General features: G+C 53.5%; 1 protein-coding gene across 3 annotated transcripts in view; it reads right to left on the bottom strand.

Annotated features, from left to right (window-relative positions):
- Positions 1–1,098: 1,098 nt before the first annotated feature.
- MDGA1 (MAM domain containing glycosylphosphatidylinositol anchor 1) overlaps positions 1,099–24,584 on the bottom strand; it is a 55,928-nt gene continuing 32,442 nt past the window's right edge. The window contains exons 3-17 of one of the 3 annotated variants that reach the window (XM_037063268.1): positions 21,508–21,682; positions 19,585–19,781; positions 18,681–18,813; positions 18,160–18,429; positions 15,738–16,067; positions 12,724–13,020; positions 11,870–12,154; positions 10,126–10,277; positions 9,074–9,251; positions 8,805–8,828; positions 7,685–7,837; positions 7,218–7,352; positions 2,662–2,792; positions 2,327–2,435; positions 1,099–1,631 (exon numbers count right to left, since the gene is read on the bottom strand). In XM_037063268.1, coding sequence (XP_036919163.1) covers positions 1,540–1,631; positions 2,327–2,435; positions 2,662–2,792; positions 7,218–7,352; positions 7,685–7,837; positions 8,805–8,828; positions 9,074–9,251; positions 10,126–10,277; positions 11,870–12,154; positions 12,724–13,020; positions 15,738–16,067; positions 18,160–18,429; positions 18,681–18,813; positions 19,585–19,781; positions 21,508–21,682 — 2,661 coding nt within the window. In that variant the 3' untranslated portion in view covers positions 1,099–1,539. Of the gene's footprint in view, positions 1,632–2,326; positions 2,436–2,661; positions 2,793–6,712; positions 6,982–7,217; positions 7,353–7,684; positions 7,838–8,804; positions 8,829–9,073; positions 9,252–10,125; positions 10,278–11,869; positions 12,155–12,723; positions 13,021–15,737; positions 16,068–18,159; positions 18,430–18,680; positions 18,814–19,584; positions 19,782–21,507; positions 21,683–24,584 lie in introns of those variants that run through there. The other 2 variants (XM_037063267.1, XM_037063266.1) reach the window with 2 other exon arrangements.

Below are 24,584 nucleotides of genomic sequence, written 5' to 3'. Positions count from 1 at the left end.
AGATGGACATCCATGCCCACATACATGGGCACTCACAGGGATGAGGCGCATGGATTCATTCCTCAGGGACAGACGCGTCTTACTGCACACACAGGCTCATACTTGCACACATTGGTGCCCAGAGATGTACCCACAGGGCTACAGAGACACAATAGGCCCACACCCATGCACACCCATGCACACCCATGCACACCCACAGGGACACATGGCCACATGCACACAGGCATCAAGACTCATCCTGGAAGGGGCCAGGCCTGCTCTCTCCCATGGGCAGCTGGGTGGGGGCTCGGGGGTGATGCTGGGGAGGACAGGTCTAGATCGCATCATGCCCAGCTCAGGCGCCCTATCTAGGACCCAAGCATCCCAAGGATAGGGAGCCCTTTCACAGATGGGGGACAAGAGCTCAGCTCTCAGGGAACAGGGTGACCAGCAACTGCCCCAACCCCCACCCCAGCTCTACAAACCCCTCCTCCTTCACTGGTGGAAGAGGGCAGGTGCGGCCTCCCCCAATACCCTCCCGCCCAGGGCAGCCCCTCATGCCAAGTACGTAAGAAATGGAGGCTGGACTCTACTCCCAAGTTCCATGTCTGACATGGGGACACAAAATCATGAAAGCAGAACTTTTCCTCTGCCCGTTTCAGAGTCAGGCCTCACCCCAGAAAGTGGCCTGGCCACTCTGGCTCTTTGGAGATGCAGCTGGGGGGTGAGGCTGGGCCAGCCTTCTGGGGTGGGCACTGTGCTCTCAGGAATCCGGATGCTTCAGAGGGAGGTGGGAGTAGCAGGGGAAGGTGTCAACCCTCAGACGGCCCAGGCTCAAGACCCCACGCTGGGTCCCTTCAAAGGGGGCACAGGGAGTAAAGGGTGGAGCATGACATCCCAGGAACAGGTCAGGGGGTCTGGGTGACCTGGGGTCTCCACTTTCTAGCCCTTGCCCCAAGAAGAGTTGCAAGTAGCAGGCGCCTCGTCTTCTTTGTCCTCTGCACGGGGACATTCACAGAGCTCACAAAGTGCCCCCTGGCCTCTCTGATCCCAGCTTCCCCCATGCCAGGGAGTCCAGGTCTGGTCAAGAGAGTAGAGCCACAGGGCTCTACTCCCTTTCTACTCCCTTTCTAGTAAAGCCACAGGGCTGGGGCTCAGCCTCAAGTTAGGGATGAAGTGAGGGCAGAAACACACCACAGGTGCAGCCAGGACACGGCCTAGATGGCGCCAAGGTCCCTGGGCTGGCAGACACCATTCAGGTGAGTCTCCGCCTCTGCAGAAAAGAAGGTGCTGGCTGGCAGGTCGGATAGAAATTTGTGCTTTAATATACTTCTGTGTGTGAGTGTGGGTGTGTGCGTGTGTGCGTGTGTCGAACGACTGTCTGCAGGGCCTCAGCGCTGGACCTCTGTCCTTGTTCTCTGCTCATCCTCACAGTCAACGTCGGCCCCCTCCCTGGTGGGCTGGTCCTGCCCCAGGCACCCCGGCTGGCGGGGGTCAGTCTTTGGTACGATGCAGACACTTTGGTGTGCCAGGGGCGGGGTGGGGGCCACGTAGCTCTCATCATCTCTGCAACGCCAAGAGGAAGACGGCCATGGGCCCCCAGAGCTGTGGGTGGGGCTGGCGGGGCACTCCACTGCCTGGCATCACCACCACTGCGACAGGAAGGAGAGAGGGGAGACAGGCCAGGGCTCCAGTCAGTTCAGGAGGACGAGGGAGTAGCAGGTAGGCAGGCAGGCCATAGGGGGGTCCGTTACTTTGCCCCCTCTCTCTGGAGACCTGAAGGCAGACATCGCCCTCAATGCACACAGGCACACTTATCAGCACAGACTTGAGGTGGTGTGGGGATAAGGCAGGGGTTAACTCAGCCTGCCGGGGTCCGAGTCCTGGCTCTGTGGCTAAGACAGGGAGCAATGTACTTGGCCTCAGTGGGCCTCAGTTTCCTCATCTCTAAAATGAGTTTAATAGTAAAAGCTACCCCAGAGGACTGTTTTGAGGATTGAATGAGCTCTCGCATATTGTATCTTGCCTACTATGTAGTAACGGCTCGGTAAACTTGAGCTGTTCCCAGGGCCGGGCGGGGGGGACCTCTGGACCCACGCAGAGACATGCCCAGACACGGGCACAGGAGGCAGGCCCACAGGAGGGCGGGGTCTGGTCTTCTCGTTGTCCTGCATAGGCCCCACAGCCTGAGCCAAGCTGGAGCCCAGGTGTCCCCTAGTCACTGACACACACAGCCTGTCACCGAGCCACTCCAAACCCTCATTCAGACTACACAGTCTCCTTCCCCGACACAGGTGTCTTACCCATGGGCCCCCCCCCAGATTCACACACCCCTTCCGGCCTTCACCTTTATTGGGATCCATCTGCTTCCGGGGACACTCTCCCTTCTTTAGTGTGACATCATCTATGGCGATATCCCCCAGGTAGCCCGAACCTCGAACCCCCTCAAAAATAATCTGGGGTGGGGTCAGAGAGCAGGGAGCAGGGGTTAGGGAGGTTCTGCCAGAGAGACTGCCACCCCTTCCCCTCAGTGCCCCTGGAAGCCCCCCAACCCCACACCCTACACCCTGCCTGCTTCCCGCACCGGCTCCCAGGAACACCACTAAGCCTTCTGAAGTGACTCCTGGCCCGAGCAACCGCCCAGGAGAGCCTGTGAGGGGCCTCTGGGCCCGGCGGACTCACCTGGAAGGGTCCGCTCGGGTTGATGGGCACATGGGCCTGCTGCCACACGTTGCCCTTATTGCCACTGAGGGACCAAGCGTGCGTGTCCAGGGCTCCTCTGTTCCGAGACCGCACCAGGAGGTTGAGGGAACCTGCGGTAGGTGTGAAGAAAGCACCAGTGAGGTCTGAACAAGGGCACCCTTCCCTTCTTCATGCACAAGGCCCCCTCTCCCACCACTGCCCCCAGCACTGTCCCTGTTAGATGTCNTGGAAGGGTCCGCTCGGGTTGATGGGCACATGGGCCTGCTGCCACACGTTGCCCTTATTGCCACTGAGGGACCAAGCGTGCGTGTCCAGGGCTCCTCTGTTCCGAGACCGCACCAGGAGGTTGAGGGAACCTGCGGTAGGTGTGAAGAAAGCAGGCCAGTGAGGTCTGAACAAGGGCACCCTTCCTCTCTTCATGCACAAGGCCCCCTCTCCCACCACTGCCCCCAGCACTGTCCCTGTTAGATGTCCCCTGCCCATCACCTACTGGTTCAATGTCCCATTACCTGGGGCCAAGGGGAGGGGCAATCGCTAACACATCAAAGAGAAACAGCAGCAGGGATTCAGTTCATCAGGACAATTTGCGAATTTTCTTTCAGTTTTTCCCTTCCTTCCTGATCAGCTAAGGCCCCACCCTCAACACACGCGCACACACACACACACTGCCATTTCCCCTCTAGACAGGACATTTGTCCAGGGTGATGGGGCCTTGTCTGCGCACACAGTAGGATTCCAAAACATGAGACGCAGACCACAGCAGTGCATGAGACGTGGGGTGGTTCCTGGAAGTACAGGAATCAACTTTAAAACTTTTAATACTTACATGTATCTCTAAGAGCTGAATAAAACTAGCCTTTCAGAGCCACAATTTCTCTAATATTAATGCTTAGGGCAAAGCAAAGAAAAAAGGAATGAGCTGATTTGAAGAATGAGATCAGTGTATGTGCCACGTAGCTAAGGTAAAAGGAGTGAAAGTGAAATTTTGGAGGTGCTAGCCTGGGGGTGCGGAGCCAATCGGACCACGGCCACGGGGCCTGGAGGAGCTGAGAGATGCTGGGAGGGAGAGGGGATCACGGCTTGCTTAAGAGCACCCAGGCCATACTATGTCCCCTCCTCAGCTCTTCCAGCGCCCAGAGATGTGAACGACCTGGCTCAGAGGGAAGAGGAATCAAGTTTGATGGCGCCCGGTGGCTGGCATTTCCATAGCACTGCCCACAGACAAAGCCGCACCATCTGCGACACCAGATACACAGACCCCCAGTGGGGGAGAGCCACCAAGTGTTACCTGCCTGAGATAAGAGGAGCTGGCTTGGACCAAGAAGAGCCCACAAAACACAAGGTCTGGGGACAGCTGGTGCCCAGAGCTGCCAGGCAGAGTGGGAGGGGAGGGGAGAGGAGAGACAAAGACAGCAAGAAACACTCCCGTCCTCGCCAGCAGATGGAGCCACAAGAGGGCTGCCACCAGCACCCAGTGGGCCAGGAGGTGCCACACTGGCTTCAGCAGGGCTGAAGGGCTCCCCGCCGTGCCTCTGGGCTCCCCACCGGCCCCCAAGGGACCTCTTTCTCTTCCCCTTCCTGGAGATCTTCCCCTGATCCTATACCCCTTGGGACCCAGCGTTATTCACACCTTCTTTTCCTCCCTCACCGCCATGCCCCAAGAACGCTAATGCGGAAACTCCATCCTTTCACTGTTGGAACAAACATTCAATTTCTGCCCCCTTCCCTGAGCACCCCATCAGCTCCAAGATTTCCCCCTGCTCAGGGACTGCTAATAGCCTTTTGCAGGTGTCAACCAGGGCCTAAGATCTTCAACTTCCCTTAAGGGTGGACCTGCTCACCGCATTCTTCCCCTGTGTCCCTCACCTCCTCCAAAGCCAAATGCAACTGTATGCAGGAGCCTGGACATATTCCAGCCCTGGACTTTTGCCTAAGCCGTTGCCACTGCTTGAGATGTCCTTCCCTACCACGTTCTCCTAGACAAATCCCTCCTGTGCTACAAGGTCTCTCTGAAATGTCACTTCCTCCAAGAAGTCTTCCTAGGCTTAAACTGGGAGTTCTCTATGCTTCCTGGGAACTCTGGAGTCTTGAAACTGCAGTTCTGCAGGCCCGGCCCACTCTCAGCTCAGGGGTGTGGCAGTCATTGGGATTCCTATCTTCTCTTCCCTGTGACTCCTTGAGGGAAAGTCTGCATCCCATTGCTGTTGGTTCTCAATACTTAAATGCTGAGTGAAGAATTTTTCACAACTGTCATCAAGAGTGAGAAAGGACTTTCACAGAACCTAAGGATTAGAAGTTACCTTGGGTTTTATCACGTTCAGACCTCCCTGCCATTCATTCATTCGTTCATTCATTCATTCAACTACTTGAGCACCACTATGTGCCTGACACCATTCTAAGCACTAGCGACACATCAGTGAGTAAGACAAAGATCCCTGCCGTCCAGGAGCCTATGTGCTACTGGTGGAAGCATTCTAAAGAAAATAACTCAGGGAAGGGAATGAAGACATTTCAGATGGGGCTCTCAGGGACCTCTCCGAGGAGACCTGAAAGAGGGAATGAGCAGAATGTTCCAGGCCAGGAGAACATCACGAACAGAGCTCTCTAAGGCAGGAACCTGCCTCGAGTATTTAAAGAAAAGCCAGGAGACCAGTGGCCCGGGCTGAGTGGTAGCCAGAGGGCCAGCAGCAGGAAGTGAGGTCAGAGAAGCAGGCAGGGTCTGGTCAGGGGCGGGAGGCCCGGAGCAGATGGTGATGGAAGGGGACAGAGCCGGGGGGAGCATGACGGAGATGGGGGCCCCCGCCACAGCACCCCTGTCGACAGTCCTCCTGTCCAGGGACAGAGAACACCTGACGCTTCCAGGGTCTCTTTCCGTTGGAATCAAGTCTGCTCCTGGGAAGCGCTCACTGACGGTTTGTGCCAGCCCCGGAGGAGCACTGAGCAAGCCCTGGGGCCCAGACTGCTCCCAGTTACTGTGGCATCCCCGCTCACAAGGCCTGCTTTCCCAGGGCCTAGCGGACCCAACACGCTCCTCTTTGCAGCTGGGTCCCCAGTGTCCCTCCTGAGTTGGGGATAAAGTGGCCAAGTCTCCAAGTGTGCCTTCAATGTGGAACTTTCAGGGTCAAACGGAAAGGCTGGGCAGAGCAGAATTGGTTTGCATCGGCTACTAGAGCTGGGAAGCCAAATGGAAGTGAGGGCCGAACAGAGCAGGCAGTCCTGTCACCCACCCTCACCCCAGGGGAAGCTTGTCACCCAGCCCAGCCACAGCCATGGCCATACTGGTCTGCGTAGTTGGTCTGGGGGCGCCAGGGGGTGCAGAACCTTCCATCCCACCCCATTCCAGTTCACTGGTTCAGCTTGACCGGTCATGTGAGCTGTGGAGACTTCTCCATAATGAGCCTTTAAGTCCACACCTGCTGAAAGTCACTTCCCCTCCTGTGCAGCTTTGGAAAGCAGTTGAGGGTTCTGTGGCCTGACGAGGCTTGGTCTCCAATTCGAGTGGTTCAGAGGGAACACAGGCTCCGAACACAGTTTTGTGTGTAAAACTGAAGGGGGTGAGAACGTGTGTGCACTGGTCCCACGTGCATCAAGTACTGCTGACAATGCCCCTGAATCTAGTGCTCGGAGCCCTCTGGAGCGGGGCTCTAGGCAGCAAGAGGACTGGGATGGGCAGGACTCTCACCAGGAGCCCTTTTGTACCTTTTGACCCACGCAGAGTACATTACCTTTCCCATCAGTAACTAAACAAGCAAACAATTAAAATTTTTTTAAATGTTAATTGCCCAGCAGTCTTCTGTAACCAGGCCGCAGAGTCGGTCTCTATTATCAGCTGTCTTGGCTCCTGTCTTCTGCTGCGGAAACGTGTCACGGTGGCCACTAAGTCTTATCTGGTACAATTGGTTGTTCAATGTCTGCCTCTAACCTGACTGTGGGTGCGGGGAGAGGGCGGGCCGTCCATGCGGTTGGCTGCAGCACCTGACGCCTGGCACAGAGCAGAAACTCTGGACGCGAGGGCTGCACTGGTGAGTTCGCTGATTAACCTGCGCTCCTACCAAGGCTGCCTCTTTCCAAAGGGCGTTCCTTCGGTGCACACCCACACTTAGAAAGCAGGACTTCCTCTCACTGCTCACAAAGCAGCACACTTCCAACCCTGTTTTTAGGGTCTGAGGGAGTCAGACAGCTTTGGACTGCTGTGTGGTCTTGGGCAAACCCTTAACCTCTCTGAACACCTCCCTCGCCTTGTGGTTGTGCAGGATAATGAGACCACAGATGCAGAGAACCCAAGATGTTGCCTGGCACCTGGCAGAAAATCAATAATACAGTGACATCTTAGCTGTTTTCTCCAACCCCTCCAAGACCCCCGTCTCCTCTGGTGAAGCCATTTTTCCCTCTGGCTCTGGACCTCCCCTTTGTGCTGATTCAGCTAAGGTGGGAAACAGAGGCCACATGAGGGCAGTTTCCTAGCCCCCGCTGGACGCCCCTCCCTGCCCCAGCCCCAACACACACAGGGCAGACTACCTGGTCCCCTGACTCACCGATGTGCTTCCCGTACATATGGTAGAAGAAGGAGACACAGTAGAACTTGGCGCTGGCATTGTACAGGGGACTCACCAACCGTGCACGGTCCCCCAGTTCCCGGGGCCTTGACGTCTCAATGAACATGTAGTAGCCTGCAGGGGAGGGGGAGATAAGCCGACAGCCCCCTCTGCACCCCACCTAGACCTCTTTCTGCCTGATTGCTTCCCTGCCTTAGTCTCAGCTGAATGAATACCAGGGGCCTCACCCATCCCACCCGTCCTCCCTGCCTCACAGCACAGGGGTCTAGGCCAGTCTTTATGAGTTCCTGGCTTCACTGAAGTTCTTCCTGATCCTGTCCAGACAGGGCCGTGCCTCTCCTCAGACTGGGGCTCCCTGAAGAGAGGGCTATGTCTCTCCGTGAGGCTGGGGTTCCCTAGGACCCCTGAAGCAGTCCCCTATTCCTAGCAACAGGCCATGTCCTCACCCTCAGGGGTGCCACTGATGTCCGTGGGGGGACCAGTGTTGGGAGAGCGCTTGGGGTTCTGAGTTAGGGCGTTCTGCCGTGTCCAGTCGAAATTGTCTGTCAGGTCCTGGGTGTAGCCACAGATCTTCTCATCCTCGAAGTGGCAGGTGTTGTCTGCATCAGGGTGGGGAGTGGGGGTGAGACAAGAGGGTCAGCCTCCTGGGGTTCACTGGACCAGCTTTGCCCTCCCTGGCCACCCCGCAGGCAGCGCCCAAGTAAGCGGGCCCGGGATTCCAAGGCTTGGGAAACCAAGCAACAGGGCCCCTGACCAATTTGTTCCCTACTGGACTTCTCCACTTTTGTGTGCCGCCACCGACCCTACTGGCCACTACTGAAGTCTAAGGATCCCATCTCCTTAGAGACGAATAATGACTTAAAATGCATAAAATGAAATACAAAGGATTGACAGAAAATCAGCTGTACTAAAAGGTGTCAATATTTTAAAACAAAGTTGTCATACAATAATTGGGCTTATCTATCATCTAATTAAACCAGAAAACACAGTGTTAGGTCTAATAACTTCCATAGTGTTGAAAGACTAATGATTATAAGTAATACTGAGAGACAGCTGCAAGAACTTTAAGGTGACACGACAACATCAGGTTTCTGACAACAAAGTCACAAGTACTGACTGTACTACTGCGGCGGGTTGCCTACATCCGCCCTTGAAGGAGCTGTTACACAGCTGCTAGAAGTTGGGAAAATAAACGCGTGCCCTTCCAGGTTCTAGATTCACAGACCCACTGAATGCTGTACACAGATCCTCTGGGGTCCAAGGACACCTGCTCCAGAGAACAGGGGGCATGGACGAGCCTGGCCTTTTTTGGGGAACATCGAGTGATGCTGAATGAGGCCCTGAGTTAGAGATGTCCCCCGACTCCACCCTGTCCCCCAACTTTAAGGCCCAGAATAAATCCTGGATGCAAACATCTCCAAGCCCAGCCCTGCTCCCTTCTGCTTCTCCTTCCAGCGGCTGGCCTCCATCCCATTTTCTCTCTGGGCATCACTTTGGGTCCCTTCCTCCCACCAGGGGTGCTTTTCTGTCCCTGAGGAGAAGAAAAAGTGGGCAGGAGTGTCTCACCTGACAGACTGGGAGTGTTGATGGCTGAGAAAGCAAGCAAGATAACCAGGTCAGAATCAAGAGGGGTTGTGCAGAGGGTGCCTGAGCACAGGACCAGGGCTAGGGTCCCCAGAGCCAGGACTGGGAGCCAGGGGGACCTTGCCTACAGTGACAGAGCAGAACACTGCACAGTGGGGAGACCCAAGCTTAGGAGCCCTGGGGGGAGGGGGGAGGGTATCTGCTGGACACAAGACAGGCCCACCCTCCCCATTACCACCACCACCACCTACGTTCTGTATAATGGATGATGCGAGAGGCCATGTCACCGGCCCCAAAGGTCGTATAGGGTGTGAGGCGGACCTCGTAGCTGTGGGGCACACGGAGGTCAGTCAGGATGTACTCCAGCAGCTGCCCCTTCTCCACACGCCGCACTGGGATGGCCTTCACCATGGCATTGTGCTGATTCAACTGCAGATACAGGGAGTTCCCAAATGCTAGACAGGCCATGTCCTCCACCAGAGCACCACCACCCCAGGCCCTGGTGTGACTTTGAGGGTCAGTGTCAAGCAGCAAAAAGAGCAAAGGACTAGGAAGCCAGGCCCCCAGTTTCCTCATCTGCGGGACAGGGCAATCACCTCTTCCATGCCTATTCCCAGGGCTGTGTTAATAATAAATGACAGCAACACATATGAACACTAATGTGTGCTAGGCACTAAATGCTGTGCAATTATTAACTCTCAAAATAATGATCCTATGAGGATGATTCTACCTCATATTCTATGAGGTAGAATACTATAATTTTACCCCCATTTTATAGATGAGGAAACTGAGGCCAAACAGATGTGGCTTGCCCATATCATACAGACCTGGATCCTAGCCTAGGTAGTCTGCCCAGAGTCACACTCTTACCCTTCACTGAAGGGCCCCACGGGCTAGGCAGAACCATATGAAATTAGGTGACAGCTCACAAAACGAGCACGGTGGCTCTGGCCTTGCATTCTAGACACCCGGTGGGTAAGACGTAAGCTCATGCCCTGACTTTCTGCCTTAAGCTTCTGATGTAAGAGTAGAGCCTGTGTTCCATGAGCAGAATTGGCTCTGCCCCTCTCCCCCCTCCATTGACCTCTGCCTGATTCTCAGGGCTGATCCAGAGCAGGGGTCCAGAGGGGTCAAGTCCCTAGCACCCCCAAGCTTCTCCTGCTGTGTCCAGAACACTTCCCGGCACTGAACAGTCATCTGTAAGGAGAGCGGTGTGTCCCACCCCCATCTCCAACCCCTTTCCCTGGCTCAGTGAGCACCTCCAGGGTCAGCTGACACTGGGGCCCTGTCCCCCTTGGCCCACCTGGCGGACACTGAGTCTGTAGTTGAGCACGGGGTCAACAGCATCGGGCTCCCTCTGAGTCCACTGCAGCACGTAGGAGTAGTTCTTGGACAGCTTGTGGCTGCGGGTGGGGTTGGGGGTGTCGAAGTAAAACTCCGGGCTGTAGGCTTTGGCTGAGAGGGCGGGGAGGGGGCCATGGGGCCATGGAGCGGGGGTGATGGGGAGAGACACAGAGAGAGGAGGTATGAGGGAGGGAGACAGAGAGTGGGACAGAGAGGGCATGGGAGAGACAAAGAGAAGGGAGGAGAGGAGATGGGGAGAAGAGGGGTTTGGGAAGAATGAGGGTGTGGTGGGAGGGAAGGTGGGAGATGGAGAATTCCAAGAGGTGGTGTTGGTGAGATGGAGCAGAAAAGCCAAGAAGACAGAGCAGAAAGAAGTTTGGGGAGATGGAAGAGATATTAGAACACAAGAATGAGGATAGGGGGCAAGACAGGAAGAAGGGCCATGGAATTGAGGTAGAAGGAAGAGAAGAGACAGGAGGGGCAAAGCGGTGGGGAGAACAGGGGAGGGGGAGGAGGTGGGAAATGTCACAGGGGCCTCCGGCTGGCAGGGCTGGGGAGGTGGCCAGTGGCCTGTGGTGCTAGCCCCCTGCTGCTGAGTAAGTGGATCCAAACAAGAGCTAAAGGGGCAGTCAATCAGTCTGGGGCAGTTGGACGAGCTGGGAGAATGGTGGAACCGAGGACAGGCATGCTTGGGGTCCTTCTAGGGGCAGTGCTACCAGCTCTGACAGGGACACCCCCCGCTCCAGTGGAGGAAGGGAGACAGGCTGGGCAACCCATCAGCCCCTCTCCATTTCCTCATCACGACCTCCACCCCTTTTTGACGCCTCCACTCCCATCTGCAGCCCCATCAGCCCACCCAGGAATGACCTGACTAGGAGATGGGGCTGAGAGGGATTTCTGGGCACGGAGGGGCCTGAAATTCTTAGGGTGACAGCTCAGAAAACGTGTGCGAGCTGGCCCAGCACGTCCCACAAATTCTAGATACATTATTGAGGGACGTCTTCTCTCCCTTAAGCTACAGCTCAGGCCTCTCACATTGGTCAGGAAAAGAGGTTCCCCATTTGGCCTCTGGGACCAAAGACGGAGGAGGCGGGGCTTGAAACTTAGCACTGGGAGTGCGGAGGCAAGGGCTTGAGTGGGAGGGTCTAAACTGGATGTGAGTCTAAATTGGGTGTGGGCGGGGCTGGAGGGCACTTCTACAAACAGCGGTAAGTGGAGAGATGGGATTGGATAAGGTTATAAGGGGAGGAGCCTATGCCTTATGTAGGTGGAGCCTAAGCTGTGTGTCTGGGCCTTTTAAAAGGGCCCAGCCTTGGGGACCGCTGGGCTAGAGGGGAGGTGCATGGGCGTGGTCAAGGGCGGGCCTGAAGGAGGAGGGACTATCATAGCCCAAAGAAGCACGCTGCGCTAAAACAGGCGGGGCTTACGGCAGGTATTCAGGGGCCCTGAAAGGGGAAGGCCTAGATCTAGAATGGGCGTGAGTGGAGGGACCAGGTCTGTTGGAGCTCACGGTGGATCTGGGTGGAATGGGGGCTGTCTAGGCCTAGCAGGTGCGGTTCTTGGAAAGTCAGTGGCCTAAACTTGGTGCAGGTGGGCAGGAGTTGCAGCGACGCCCGAGCCAGTCGTGCCCGTGGCTGGAGTTGGCGGGGAGCCTGGGCCCAAGTGGGCTTGGCTGGGTAGGGTGGGACCTACTGGACGCTCACCCGAGACCTGGAAGAGGCAGGCCGCGGAGCCCACGTCGTTGGAGACGCTGCACTCGTAGCTGCCGCTGCTGTCTCGAGTGACGGCGTCCAGGCGAAGCTCGGAGTGGTCGGAGGCCTCCGCTGCTACAGGGACGGCGGGTGGCGGAGGCAGCAGCTGCCCTTTGAAGCGCCACACAGCTGAGGTGATGCGCTGGGGGCTGCCTCGGAGGAGCAAGCAGCGCAGAAGCACGGGCCGGCCCAGAGCCTGGCGCACTTCCTGGGAGCTGGGCTCCACCTCTGGTGGGACTGGGGGTGGAGGCGGGGACGGAGGTCAGCGGGGCTGAGCTGGGTCTGAGGAGCAGCCCCATGGGGAAATCGATTCACATGCCCCTACTCCAGTGCCCCCCACCCTGGAAGGGTGTCAGGGCAGATATTAGCTCGTAACACACTCATGCAATAGCCACGCTCATATCTCTCGACCTGCAGATACCTACTCTCTCTTGGCCATTCCTTCCAGCCATGAGTCCCAGGCTGGGCTTCTATTCATACCTCAAATGCCCCCTCACGCCCCATGTAATGAAAAGCAGCATAACGTCAGGATTTGGAGTCTGATCTCTGCAGCTGGGTGACCTAGGTTCAAAACCCAGCCCCACCTCTAACTAGCTGTGAGAACACTCATGGCACTTAACTTGTTTGTGACTTGGTTTCCCTATTTGTAAAAATGTGTCAAGGTGTCAATGAGGGTTTAGGGGTATCAGCAGTAGGTGGAGGGTTTTGGCTGGACTGGGGTGGGTGAAGGGATGAAGAGAGGTAGGAAGGACAGAGGGCAGGAAGGACAGCTCAGGAGGTAATACGGATGGGGCAGTGGGACTCACACTGCACGTTTAGCTGCACCTGGGCCTCACGGGGGCGCACGTTGAAGCCATTATAGCGAGCGGTCTGGCAGCGGTAGGTCCCACTCATGTCGCGGCTCACTCGCTCAAGCCGCAGCTTTCCGTCCAGGGTCTCCTCCAAAGGCAGCCCAGAAGGCAACAGAGCAGCCTCCTTGTCCACGCGAGACCAGAGAACGGGCGGCCGCGGCTTGCCCCGCACCTCGCACTGCAGCTCGGCGGGAGACCCCTCGCGCACGGTCACAATGGCCCTGCCCTTGGGCACGCTGATGGTAGGTGGCACTGGGTGGGGGCATAAGAGCAGGTTAGATTCCCCCCCTCACCCCCCACCCCGCCTCCCCGCCACCTGACTTCCCCTGTGGGGCTTCTGCTTTCCTCCCCCGGGTGCAACGCCCCCTCCCCATCTCCGACGGAGGAAGGGGTCTCCAGCAGATCTCTCAGTATTTCCAAGCAGAACCCACCTCCTGGGTCTCTACCTCAGGCTCTCCCAACTCAGAAAAAGCTGAAGTTGTCCTGGCCTATTCCTTCTTTTCCCTTACCTCAACATTACTATATTTTGGGGAGTCCACCTTTTAAACAATTCTACTAGCTATCTCCTCCCTCAATCTCCTCTCTCCGATCCTTCTCTAAGTTAAAGCCACTATCTTCCCCTTCTGGACGGTTATCACAGATTGCTAGTCCATATCCCCAACATCCTTACTCTTGTTCAAACTAATAAAATATCTAGGTTTTAGCAGGACACACAGCCAGAATAAAGACTGTCTCCCAGCCTGCCTTTATGGCTACCACATGACTAAATTCTAGCCAGTGGGATTTGACAGAAAACAAGTGTCTTTAAAGGGAGAAGTCATGCCTTTTCCTCCTCCCTGCAGGCTGGAACGAAGGCTGACTGCAGCTGGGACTGTGGAGGAGGTGGCACACGCTAAGGATAATGGGACAGCAAGACAAGATGGAGTGTGGGGCCCTGAGGCCTCCGTGGAGCAGAGCTGCTATCCAGCCTGGACTGCTCACTTTTGCATGAACAAGAAATACACAGCCAGCTTATGTAAGCCACTTTTATTTAGGGTTTTTCTATTATTCACAGCCAAACCTAATCCAACCCAACACATGCCCAAATAGAGGGTCTTTTTAAAGATTTCCATGGGTTCCATCCCACATCACATCAAATTAAAATGTCCTACATTAAATATAAATTGCAAATAACTCCACGAGGCATGCTGAGGTCCAGTTATCCAGTTAGCATAATTTAGGTCTGTAAGAATTTGTACATTTATTGGCTTTAAATTTTGCAGTTTTCTCTTTGTATTTTGGTACCAGTTAATTTATTTTTCCAGGTCTAAACCATTTCCACAGGCCCTTAAAAAGCTTCCATGCCCTAAGAATTAGGCTTATGAGCCAAATGGAGGAAATGGCCCTGTGCCCTGTTGATTCCCTGTTTCTAAAACATCCCGGCTCCCAACCCTTCTTCACCCCCACACACTAACAGGCTGTCTCCCCACTTGGAGGCTGCACCACCCTCAGGTTAAAGCTCAAGCTCCTTGGCTCTGTAAAGAAGCCCCTGTGCTCTGGCCTCTGCCCGCCCCCTCCCCCCGCCAACCTCATCTTCCCTCTCCCATTCTATGTTCCAGCTGTGAGATCCACTCGTGAAGGAAATACTCCCTGGACAGGCCAAGTCTTGTACACCTTGGGGGTTCCTCATCCCTTCTCTGCTGGGCCTGTCCCCCAGCCTAGCAAATGCGCACATGGAGTACAGCTTGCTCCTCTGCGAAGCCTTCCCTGGCATGCCCTAGCCACCTGGGAGTCCTTTTCTCGTGTTCCCACCATGCTCTGCAGACTCCGTCTTTGGCTCCTGTGTCCTTTCTAAGCTTTGCTTTTCCAATTCCCGCTTTACCCCAATAGGTGGGTCTTCCAGGCCATGCAGTGGGCTCTGAAGATGGGGCTGTGGCCTTTCTCTGGGTTCCCAGCCCTTCACTGCTGGCCTGACACACAGTGGTTGGCAAAACAGATTTGTGGAATCTGTGGAGGCCATTGGGAAAGCCCAGCTCAGGTCAGTCTCCTTCTGGAAGCCTTTCCTGACCACCCACCCCCTCCCAGCTTCACCTAGCCTCTCTCTGTGCAAATGTTGGGATGGAAAGAGCCACTGAGGCCATCTGGCTCAATGTCTCACAGAGGAGAAACCAAGACCCAGAGAGTTAAAGAGGCTTCACTGAGGTCAGCCAGCTCCTCAGTGCAATGTGCTTGGGACTGGAAATTCTAGAGACCCTCTCCAAAGTCATCCCCTCCAAACTCCTGTCATTCTCAAAGTGCAAAATCTTTAGGGGTGCTTAAGATCAGGCTCTGAAGGCAGACTGCCTGGGTTCAAATTTGGTTACATTAGGTAAGTTTTTTGAACTCTCTGAGCCTGTTTCTTCACCCTAAAATTTGAAGATAAACTGTCTATTCCATAGGGTAAATCATGAAGGCAAATGAGATATAGTGACCCACAGTAACATCAGAACACATAATAAGTATTCAAGCAATGTTAGGCATTATTATTTCATTACTGATATTTATTCTTACTGGAATAGAGACCCAAATCCCCTGCATAATCTGGCCCCTGCTGACCTCTCCACTCTGTCGACTCTCCCAGCCACACTCTCCTTCCTTCAGTTCTCCAAAGAGCCCACACACTTCCCTGCTTCCGTGCCTTTTCACCTGCTGATTGCTTGGCCTGCCTTTCTCTTCCACCCTCCCTAGTTCTCCCTTGCCTAGTGAAAGTCTTCCCCTCCTCAGGTCTCAGATCAAAGATTCTCTCCAAGGAAACTTTTCTGACTCTCATGTATCTATCAAGTTTGTGGCAATATATCTATGAGACTATCTGAAAAATGTTGCTTTCCTACTTAGTTCCACCACTCTACCCCAGCACCTAGCACCTCCCGTTTGCAAGCTGCTGCCCCACCTCCACTCTGTGGGCCTCCCCAGCTCCCCCACACCTCCCCGCTGCCCATGCAGCTGCCCACCTGTCTCAGAGGAGATGTTGACCTCAACACTCAGGTCAGGCACAGGTGCTCCTGGGAAGGAAGCCACACACAGGTAGGTGCCATAGTCACTGAAGTGCAGGTCAATGAGCTCTAGGCTGCTGGTGACAGCGGGCAACTCAGGGTCATTTCGGGTCACCAGCAGCCTCTTGGACATGCGTGCCGGCTTGCCATTCTTGAACCACTGGTAAGTCACCTTCTCCTGGGGCACTGCATCTACGTGGCACGACAGCTTCAGGTCCTGGCCAAGCTGTATGTTCTCGCTTTCTTTGATCACATCTGGGGTGATCTGGAACGTGGCGTTCTTCATGGCTGCGGGTGGACGGAGAGGACAGGGTGGCTGGGGCTGGCCCAAAGCCAGGGTGTGTGTCCCACTCCTATCCAGGCCCAGCTCCTCCTTCAGAGTGGCCTTCTGCAGGCCGGGAGCTACGTCACCCACCCCACTCCGCACCCCCCACAACCCCCCCCCCCCGAGGCAAACACAACCACCACAAAAAACCGCCATTTTGCTTGAAAATTGTTCTGCTTCTTCAGATGCACTTTTAAAAGTTCAAAATAGCTTGCTGTAGAAAAGTAGATTTAGTCATCATTAAAGTCACCACTGACTAAACATACACTTTGTGAGAGGCTCTGTTCCAGGCGCTTTACACAGGTTTACTCGTTTAACTCACGCAGCGGTCTGTGAGGGAGGCACTTCAGTGCACCCAGTCCACACGGAGGGGACCAAGGCTCAGAGAGCTTAATTCGGAGCCTGCGCTTCACCACTATGCTACTTCATCTGTTTTTCTTGTTTTAAGCCCTGAACAAACAAAATACAAATTTGGGAAGCATGCACCAGAATGTCAGAGTGGTTCTCTCCAGACAGTGGGACTGAGGGGAACTGAGGGGAAATTTTAATCTGTACATTTTACCCTTCTGTGCTATTTAATTCTTTGCAGCAAGTCTGTGAGATTTTTATAATAAAAGCCCAATACAATAATTTTACATGTCATTACATTAAAGCACAGAGTTTAGAAAGCAAAGGGTCTGGCCTCTTTTCAAAGTCTCAATATTGTTTAATGTAATTCAGGAGCTGACAGAACCTAAATATTGGGTGCTAACTGGACAGGAAATGGGCGCAATGGCCATAAACCAGGCCTGGGTTGGGCCAAGCGTCACCCTAAGTGACCGTAAGTATTTCATGTAAATTGAGACCTCATCAGCCCAGGTTCTAAAGGCCAAATGAAAACAGGTGGAGAAAAAGAATCTTCTGACGGGAAAAGTACCATCAAAGGGAAAACCCGTTATCAGATAGCTGCCATCTTGCTCCTTTCTTTCTCGCTCTGATTCACTAAAACGCCACAGAGAGCAAGCTCCTTGTGAGGAGCATCAGAGGGAGAGACTGGTCAGTGAAGGAGCAGCAGCAGAGAGGGCTCGTTTCTTCAGAAGACTGAGCTGAATTCGGCAGAGGCTAGACTTTACTTTCAAGTGCTAAAGAGCTGGAAACAGCCCTGGCTGGTGTAGCTCAGTGGATTGAGCGTGGGCCTGCAAACCAAAGGATTGCGGTTTGATTCCCAGTCAGGGCACATGCCTGGGTTGCAGGCCAAGTCCCCAGTAGGAGACACGTGAGAGATAAGCACACATTGATGTTTCTCTCCCTCTCTCCTTCCCTTCCCCTCTAAAGATAAATAAAGAAATCTTTTAAAAAATAACACCTGTCTTTTAAAAAAGAGCTGGAAACAACCTGTTTCTTTAAAAAACATATAACAAACAAACAAACAAACAACCTAATGTTACACAAGCAGAAGAATTTAAAGTTTTCTCCTTGAAGCAGAGTAGTAAAATCCGGATCACACCAAGCAGCTGGTGCTAACTACTGAGGCTGAGGGTTAGTAAGGAAAGTGTTTGTACTTCTTTTAGATTGTACTCCAAGTTTTGTATCATTTTTACATTTAATAATTATCTTCAGATTCATTAAAATGCTTTGCTAATAGAGATTTACACCTGAGGTATATGGAAACATTTTATTTCCACTTTAACTCAGAGATTTCTGTGGAAACCAGAGTACAAAAGAAATTTCTCCTAAAGACTGGAAATCCACATTTAGCTTTTTGCAACCTCAGTTTCCCAACCTAAAAAAAAAAGGTACTCAAAGCCAGTCCTTCCTACCTCTTGCATTTCTGAGGTTATATTTGGAAATGTAGATTATAAATTATAAATAAAACTTTACACAAATTTTAATCCTGCTGTCTTCTGGAAGACATCTACATTGCAGGGAAATAAAAGTGCCTGGAGCATGCCTCCTCAGCATTTATCACCTACCAAGAAAAAGAAGACAGGCCCCTGTCCCATGTCATTGGTAGTTCTTACAGGACAGGGGCCCTGTCTGCCTCTGAGTTCCCTCCCGCCCCTCCGTGCCACGTACATCGCACCAGCAGGTTGACGGTCTTCTTGGCAGGGTTGCCCACATTGTTGGTGGCTGTGCAGTTGTAGTAGCCAGAGTCCAGGGCCTGCACTGAAGGGACACTGAGGGTGCCACCTTGGGCCAGAGCCCCCAGGGGCAGCGGGCCCGGCCCATGGGACCACTGCAGCTGGGGCAGGGGGTCGCCGCCTGTCAGCAGACACTGCACCGTCACATTCTCCCCGGGGTTCACCACCAGAGTTTCGTTCACAGACAGCTTCAGAGCTGGTGGTGCTAAGAGGACAAGGAGGTGGGGTCTTAGGGGACCACAAGGCAGGGCTAAATGTGGGATAGAGGGAGCTAGGAAAACCATGGGGTTGGGGAAGGATGGGAGATAAGAAAGAGGAGAAGGCAGGGAGCAGGCAGAGGGGAGGAGGGGATGCACTAGCGGTGATGACCTAGAGTCTTCTGTGGGGTGAGGCACCGTCTCCTGACTGGGGTGCCAGCTCAGCTGGTCAAAGGTAAGGTCAGGAAAGTGCCTGTACCTGTGGTGTTGGTGAGCCGGAAGGTGATGGCCTTGTCCGGGATGCCGCACACATTGCGTACAGACACCTGGCAGGTGTAGCTGGCGTAGTCCTGGGGCCGAAGGTTCTTTAGCTTCAGGACCTTGGTCTCCCCCTGAGCAGCAGAGGGCCACAGGTATGAGGGGTCTGCTTGAGGCTCCAAGGATCCCTCACATATATTTACCCAGCACCAGCGGCTAAAGCAAATTCTTATTCTAATCCCTATCTTTCCCAGCCTCCACACCATTTGCCCCCAGGGAGCCTGAGTCGGGGGGGGGGGGGGATGCTGCACTCTCCAAACCCTGGGCTTCTCTGCATCTGAGGCTGCCCTGGTGCACACTCGCCAGTACCAGGCCTCAGTTTCTCTACTTTGAGAAATGGAAGGGTAAGGAGGGAGCCCTGCCACCCATATAAACATGGAGCGGCTCCATAGGCCACGGCCACGTGTGAAGCGCTGACAGCCACCTAGGAAAGCCACCTTGAAAGCCCTCCCTGGCAGGATGGCTTCATCACTATCTCCTGGGACAGTGTGGGGCCCATGGGAAGTGGAGTCATCGCTCCGCCCGTGGGGTCCCAGTACTCTGACAGCCAGCAGTGGGCAGGGGGGGCCTGCCTGCCTCTAGAGGGTGCCTTTCCTCGCTGGCAATGTTCCAGAAGGACATGTTGCCTTGGAGACTCTCCTGTCCCCATCACTCTCCCCTGAGCCTCTGTCCAAATTTCATCTGTCCAGGGTACCTGAACCCCAGTCTGAATGCTGCTTCTGATGTCAGAGCAGAACTGCTTTAGTCAGGCCGGTCCCAAGAACTCCCAACGGTGGGGCCTCAGTCCCCCGCCCCCTTCCTTGTTGGGTGCAGGAGGAAGAATGCAAGTTACTGCCCATCCTGACCTGGGTGTAGAGGGGCTCATAGATGTCCACTCCGTTGTCTTGGCTGTGGGACAGGGTATCGGAGCCCCGCTTCCAGATGAAGCGTGCAGGCGGGTTGGAGTTGACAGTGCAGCGCAGGAACACCGTCTTCTCCTGGTAGAAGTTGCCCCGAACATCACTCACTGTCTGGTGCACCGTCAGCACCGGCTCGTCCAGGTCTGCAAGGACACGGCCCCGGTCGAGTCAGGACTGGATGCCCCCAGTGTGGGGGATTTGGGCTCCTGGCAGCCCTGGGAGAAAGCCAAGCCACCCTAAAGGATGCTTCTAGACAGCCAGGTGCTCTCCCAACCCTGCAAGCTTAACCAACCTTTAGAATTAGGGGTCTGGACTTAATGACTTCCCAGCTGTCCCTCCTCAGGGACCTGCATGGGGGTTGTCTATCTTTACCCGCCCATCATGGGATGGAGGAAGCAGCAGCAGACTAGAAATCGGGAAACCCTGGTTCAAATCCCAGGCCAGTTATTAATTTGTTCTGTGACCTAAGTCTCTTCTCTGCCTGTTCCTCACTGGTGAATTGGACTAGATTGGTAGTTCCTCCTCATTTGCACAATGAAATCACATAGAGATTTCCTGTTTAATACTAATGCCCGGAAGAGCTCATTAATGTGCCAGAAGTCAGAGGAAGAGTGATCATCTGTAAGAAGATTACTGACTGGGGGGGCCGTGAGGAAACGTCCTGGGGTCCTGGAGATTCCCTTGAACTACATGTGTTTATACACACACATACATATGTAAGAATTCATTAAACTGTACACTTAAGATTAGTGTACTCTACTAGATGTAGGTTAGTCCTCAAATCAAAAAAAAATCCCAACGTCTGAGCACCACCCCAGTCAATGATATCAGAGTCTCTGAAGTAGGACCCAGACATCAGTGGTTTTGAAAAGGGTCCCCTAGCGAGTCTAATGTGCAACCAGGATTGTGAACCAAAGTCACCAACAAGTCCACATTCAAACACCCTACAATGAATGTTCCAACATGCCAGCATTCTGTCCTCCTTTCACAGCCCACTTAGGCAGAGGTTATTATCAAGGCCATGGGCATTGGTGGGGCATTGGTGAAGTCCAGGCCATGCCTCCCAGCTCCTTTCAGACCGATAACTTGAGAAATGGTCCTCAGCCCCAGGGTTTGGCAGGTGCCTGGGTGGCTGATGCAGGACAGAAGAGACGACTGGGGCTCCATTGCTCACCACTCAATCGGGCCCCGCCGGGGGAGTGTGAGGCCTGTGTAATGGGCAAGTTCATTGTAGACATTAAGATGGTATCAGACAGGTCCTCGGCCTGGCCTCCCAGGTTCCAGGTTCCTAGGTCAGCCTGAATAGGCATAGAGGGGGTGGCAAACAGGGAGACAGACTCTTGGGGTTAAGGGACAATCCATGGAGGGCAGGTGGGGACTGGAGGCTTCTCATTCAAGCAGCAGCAAGGTCTGAGAGGTGTTAGCTTGCTCCTGCACCTGGTGGGATAAGGAAGTTTCAGAGTTGCCCTGGGGCAAAAGCAGAGGCATGAGGTACTGTGGGAAGTCCAGTCAACCATAATGAAGAGGCCTATGCCCACGAACAAGTCTAGAGTCCTTGGTACCTCAGTATCTTCATCTGTGGAATGGGTACAAATTCAACCTGTCCTGCCCTCCCTGAGCACTTTATAGGGATCTTCCGAGGTTCACATTCCCACAGATGGGAATGCGTGAGTGGTACAGGGCAGCACACATCACAGGAACAGCAGAGATCCCCCTCCCCAGCATGGAAGAGAGGAAACCTCTACCGTCCTCCTCCATGGAGGGGTCGGTTCTCCACGGTGCCCCACCGGCACTGCTCCTTCCTAGCCTGAGCTTGAGTCCCTTCCTCCCCAGGGAGGGACCGGAATGGACAGGGGGGCTCAGACTCACACTGCACGTCCACGCGGATGGACTTGATGGCGGGCACGCCCACACCGTTCTCCGCCTTGCAGTAGTAGCGGCCCCCCTGTGTGCGTGCGATGCGTTCAATGCGCAGCGTCTCGTTGAACACCGAGGTCTCCTGGAACTTGTCTGAGGCGCTGCCAGCTGTCTTGGTCCACCGCACCTGGGCAGGCAGGGTGGGGCAGAGTCAGACGCGTGGTGCAGGCGGGGTGGGGAGGGGGGTGGCTCTGGGCCAACCCTGCACTGTGTCTCCCCTCTGACCCCTAGTTTTTCACAAGGGCACGTGGGGCATACACAGACCTAGGAAACTAACCTAGACAGACTTGTGGAAATACACAGATGGGGTAGCACGATTCAGCCAAGGGCCTGGGGAATCCGGGGTCAGACGGCTGAGGCTTTAACGACGGCAGCGTGCAGAGTAGAGGTATGCATTTGTGAGCAAATTACCCAGCCTCTCCTGACTTCCTTTTCTCATTTTTAAAATGAAGTGTATTACTTCCTCCTACAGTTACTAAAAGGATTTAATCAATGTACAAGATCTAGAAAATGTCCAACCATTGTTAATGTGAGAATGGTTTGAACAGTTTGCGCAACATCTATGTAACCTGGCAGCCAAGGAGAGTAGACTGGGATGCACATGCATGAACAGTGACAACTTCACTGTCCTGGTCAGTGGGGGCAGTAGATGCCATTGAGTGAGCGTGTGTACTGTGTGGCCATCACACGCAAACTGACTGAGCAAGTACAGCAAAGAATCTGCATCAAATTTTGCGTTAAACTTGAACATTCCTACATGGAAACTATTCAGATGATTCAAAAGGCTGCAGCTGGGGGCAACTGGCAATTGGCAGCTTCACCGTGACGATGTGCCCGCTCATGCATCACGTGTCAGGCAGAGTTTTTTGGCAAAGCATCAAATCACCCAGGAGACTCAGCGCCCCCACAGCCAAGATTTGGCACCCTGCAACGTCTGGCTTTTCCCCAAACTAGAATCACCTTTGAAAGGGAACAGATTTCAGACCACCAGTGAGATTTGGGAAAATATGACGGGGCAGCTGATAGCAATTGGGAAAACTGTGTGAGGCCCCAAAGTGCCTGCTTTGTGGGGGTCTGAGGCACCAATGTCCTATGTTCAATGTTTCCTGTATCTTGTATCTTCTTCAATAAATGACTCTATTTTTCATAGTACATGGATGGATACTTTCTGGACAGATCTCGTACACTTAGTGCCTGGAAGACTAAGGTTACTCATCTCTCAGCTTCAGATTTCTCTTTTCTGCAAGATGAACAGGAGGAGCCTCTCTTCTGAGGCAAGATGAGCCTCCAGGACGGCCCCATAGGATCCCACCTCCTGCAGAGAAAGGTTCTCATGCCTTTCTGCAGTCCCCCCCCCTTTGTAGCCGAGCTGGTCTGTGTGGCCAATAGAATACAGCAGGGGGAACAGTGGGTCACTTCCGAGATCAGGTTATAAAAGGCCGTGATACCCATCGTGATTGTGTCCTCGGGTCACTCGCTCTGGGGAAAGCCAACTGCCACGTCTTGGGCAATGCTACGGAGGGGTCCACAGGGGATCCCCCAGCCCGTCAGTCTTCAGAGAAGGACAGCCTGGGGAGAGGACCCGAGCCAGAACCAGCCACCCCAGGCTCCTGTCCTACAGATACGATGAGGCAATAGGTGTTTGTCATTTCCAGCCCCTAAATTTTGGAGCATTTGTTATGCAGCAACAGATACCAATAATTATTACACAGCATAATACCCACTTTGCAGGGTCATTGTGAGGTTTACAAACAAAGTATGCAAAGCACTTGAGTGGGGTCCTGGACTATATTAGTCACTCAACAATTGTCTTTTATTGACATTGCCTTAGATCACGGGACACTATCAAAGATCACACGAAACTGGAGCTACTGAACACTACTCCAATCACCAGAGGTTTAAGAAAAACGGATCAGCTCCAGATTACTAAATTCTAAGAATGGGAGGATGACGTAGGGAAGCTTCCATCATAAAGTCAAGGAGAACTGCTTGTTACTGAGACAGAGCAAGGGCTCTGACACTGGTGAACAGGTCAGGTCATGGGTCATAAAGACAAAAACGCTGGGAGAAATAGGTGAAAGGACAACCTTCTCGTGCAGGGGTGGTCACTGCCGGCCATGATGTTGCTACTCATTCCCTCACCACCCTCAGCTGTACCCTCAGGGACTCTTACGGACCCTTACGGAACCTGGGGAAGGCTACAGGCGGGCTGCTTCAGGTGATCCATCATGAGACTGGAGGGTACTTTGGAAAGAGAACAAGGCCATGAGTTTTTTTTTCTTTTTGTACTTGATTTTTGTGGTTTTAATGTGATTTGTCTAGATGGGGTTTGTTTATACACTGCTTACAACGTGGTTTGTTTTATCCATGTGAACAGTCTACAAGGCTACAAAGTTCTCAGTTTTAATCTTTGGATATTGCTTCCTCTTGGTTATCTCTAGCCTCACCTAGACTACCTGAGTCTATGTTGTAGCTTCTCATTCTCTCCTCCTGTCTCCCAACTTCCTGTTCACATCTCCATCTCTGTCTTCTCCAGTCTGCACTGTGGCTGATTTCCTCAGATCTAGCCTCTAATTCATTAATTTCCTCTTTGGTTATCTCTGTGCTATTAAGGCCAAATTTTTCAAAAACTTATTTCAGCCCTGGCTGGTGTGGCTCAGTGGACTGAGTTCTGGCCTGCAAACCAAAGGGTCACCGGTTCAATTCCCATTCAGGGCACACGCCTGGGTTGCAGGCCAGGTCCCAGCAGGGGGCCGTGTGAAAAGCAAACACACACTGATGCTTCTCTCCCTCTCTTTCTCTCTCCCCTCCCCTCTCTCTAAAAATAAATAAATAAAATTGTTTAATAAATAAATACATAAAATTAAAAACTTACTTCATTTTCTACAATTTCTATTTGCTTTTGTTTCCATATCTAACTGATCAGGTTTTACAGTCTCCTGTCTTATAGACTCTACTCCTCGTACCTCTTTAAACATTTCTTTTAAAGATTTTATTTATTTACTTTTCGACAGAGGGGAAGGGAGGGG

This window comes from Sturnira hondurensis, unplaced genomic scaffold (assembly GCF_014824575.4).
Source record: "Sturnira hondurensis isolate 20B ecotype Veracruz unplaced genomic scaffold, ASM1482457v3 Scaffold0014430, whole genome shotgun sequence".
In the NCBI taxonomy this organism is placed as follows: domain Eukaryota; kingdom Metazoa; phylum Chordata; class Mammalia; order Chiroptera; family Phyllostomidae; genus Sturnira; species Sturnira hondurensis.
The sequence above is the reverse complement of the archived record's forward strand: the minus strand, read 5'-3'. Positions and strand labels throughout refer to the sequence as shown.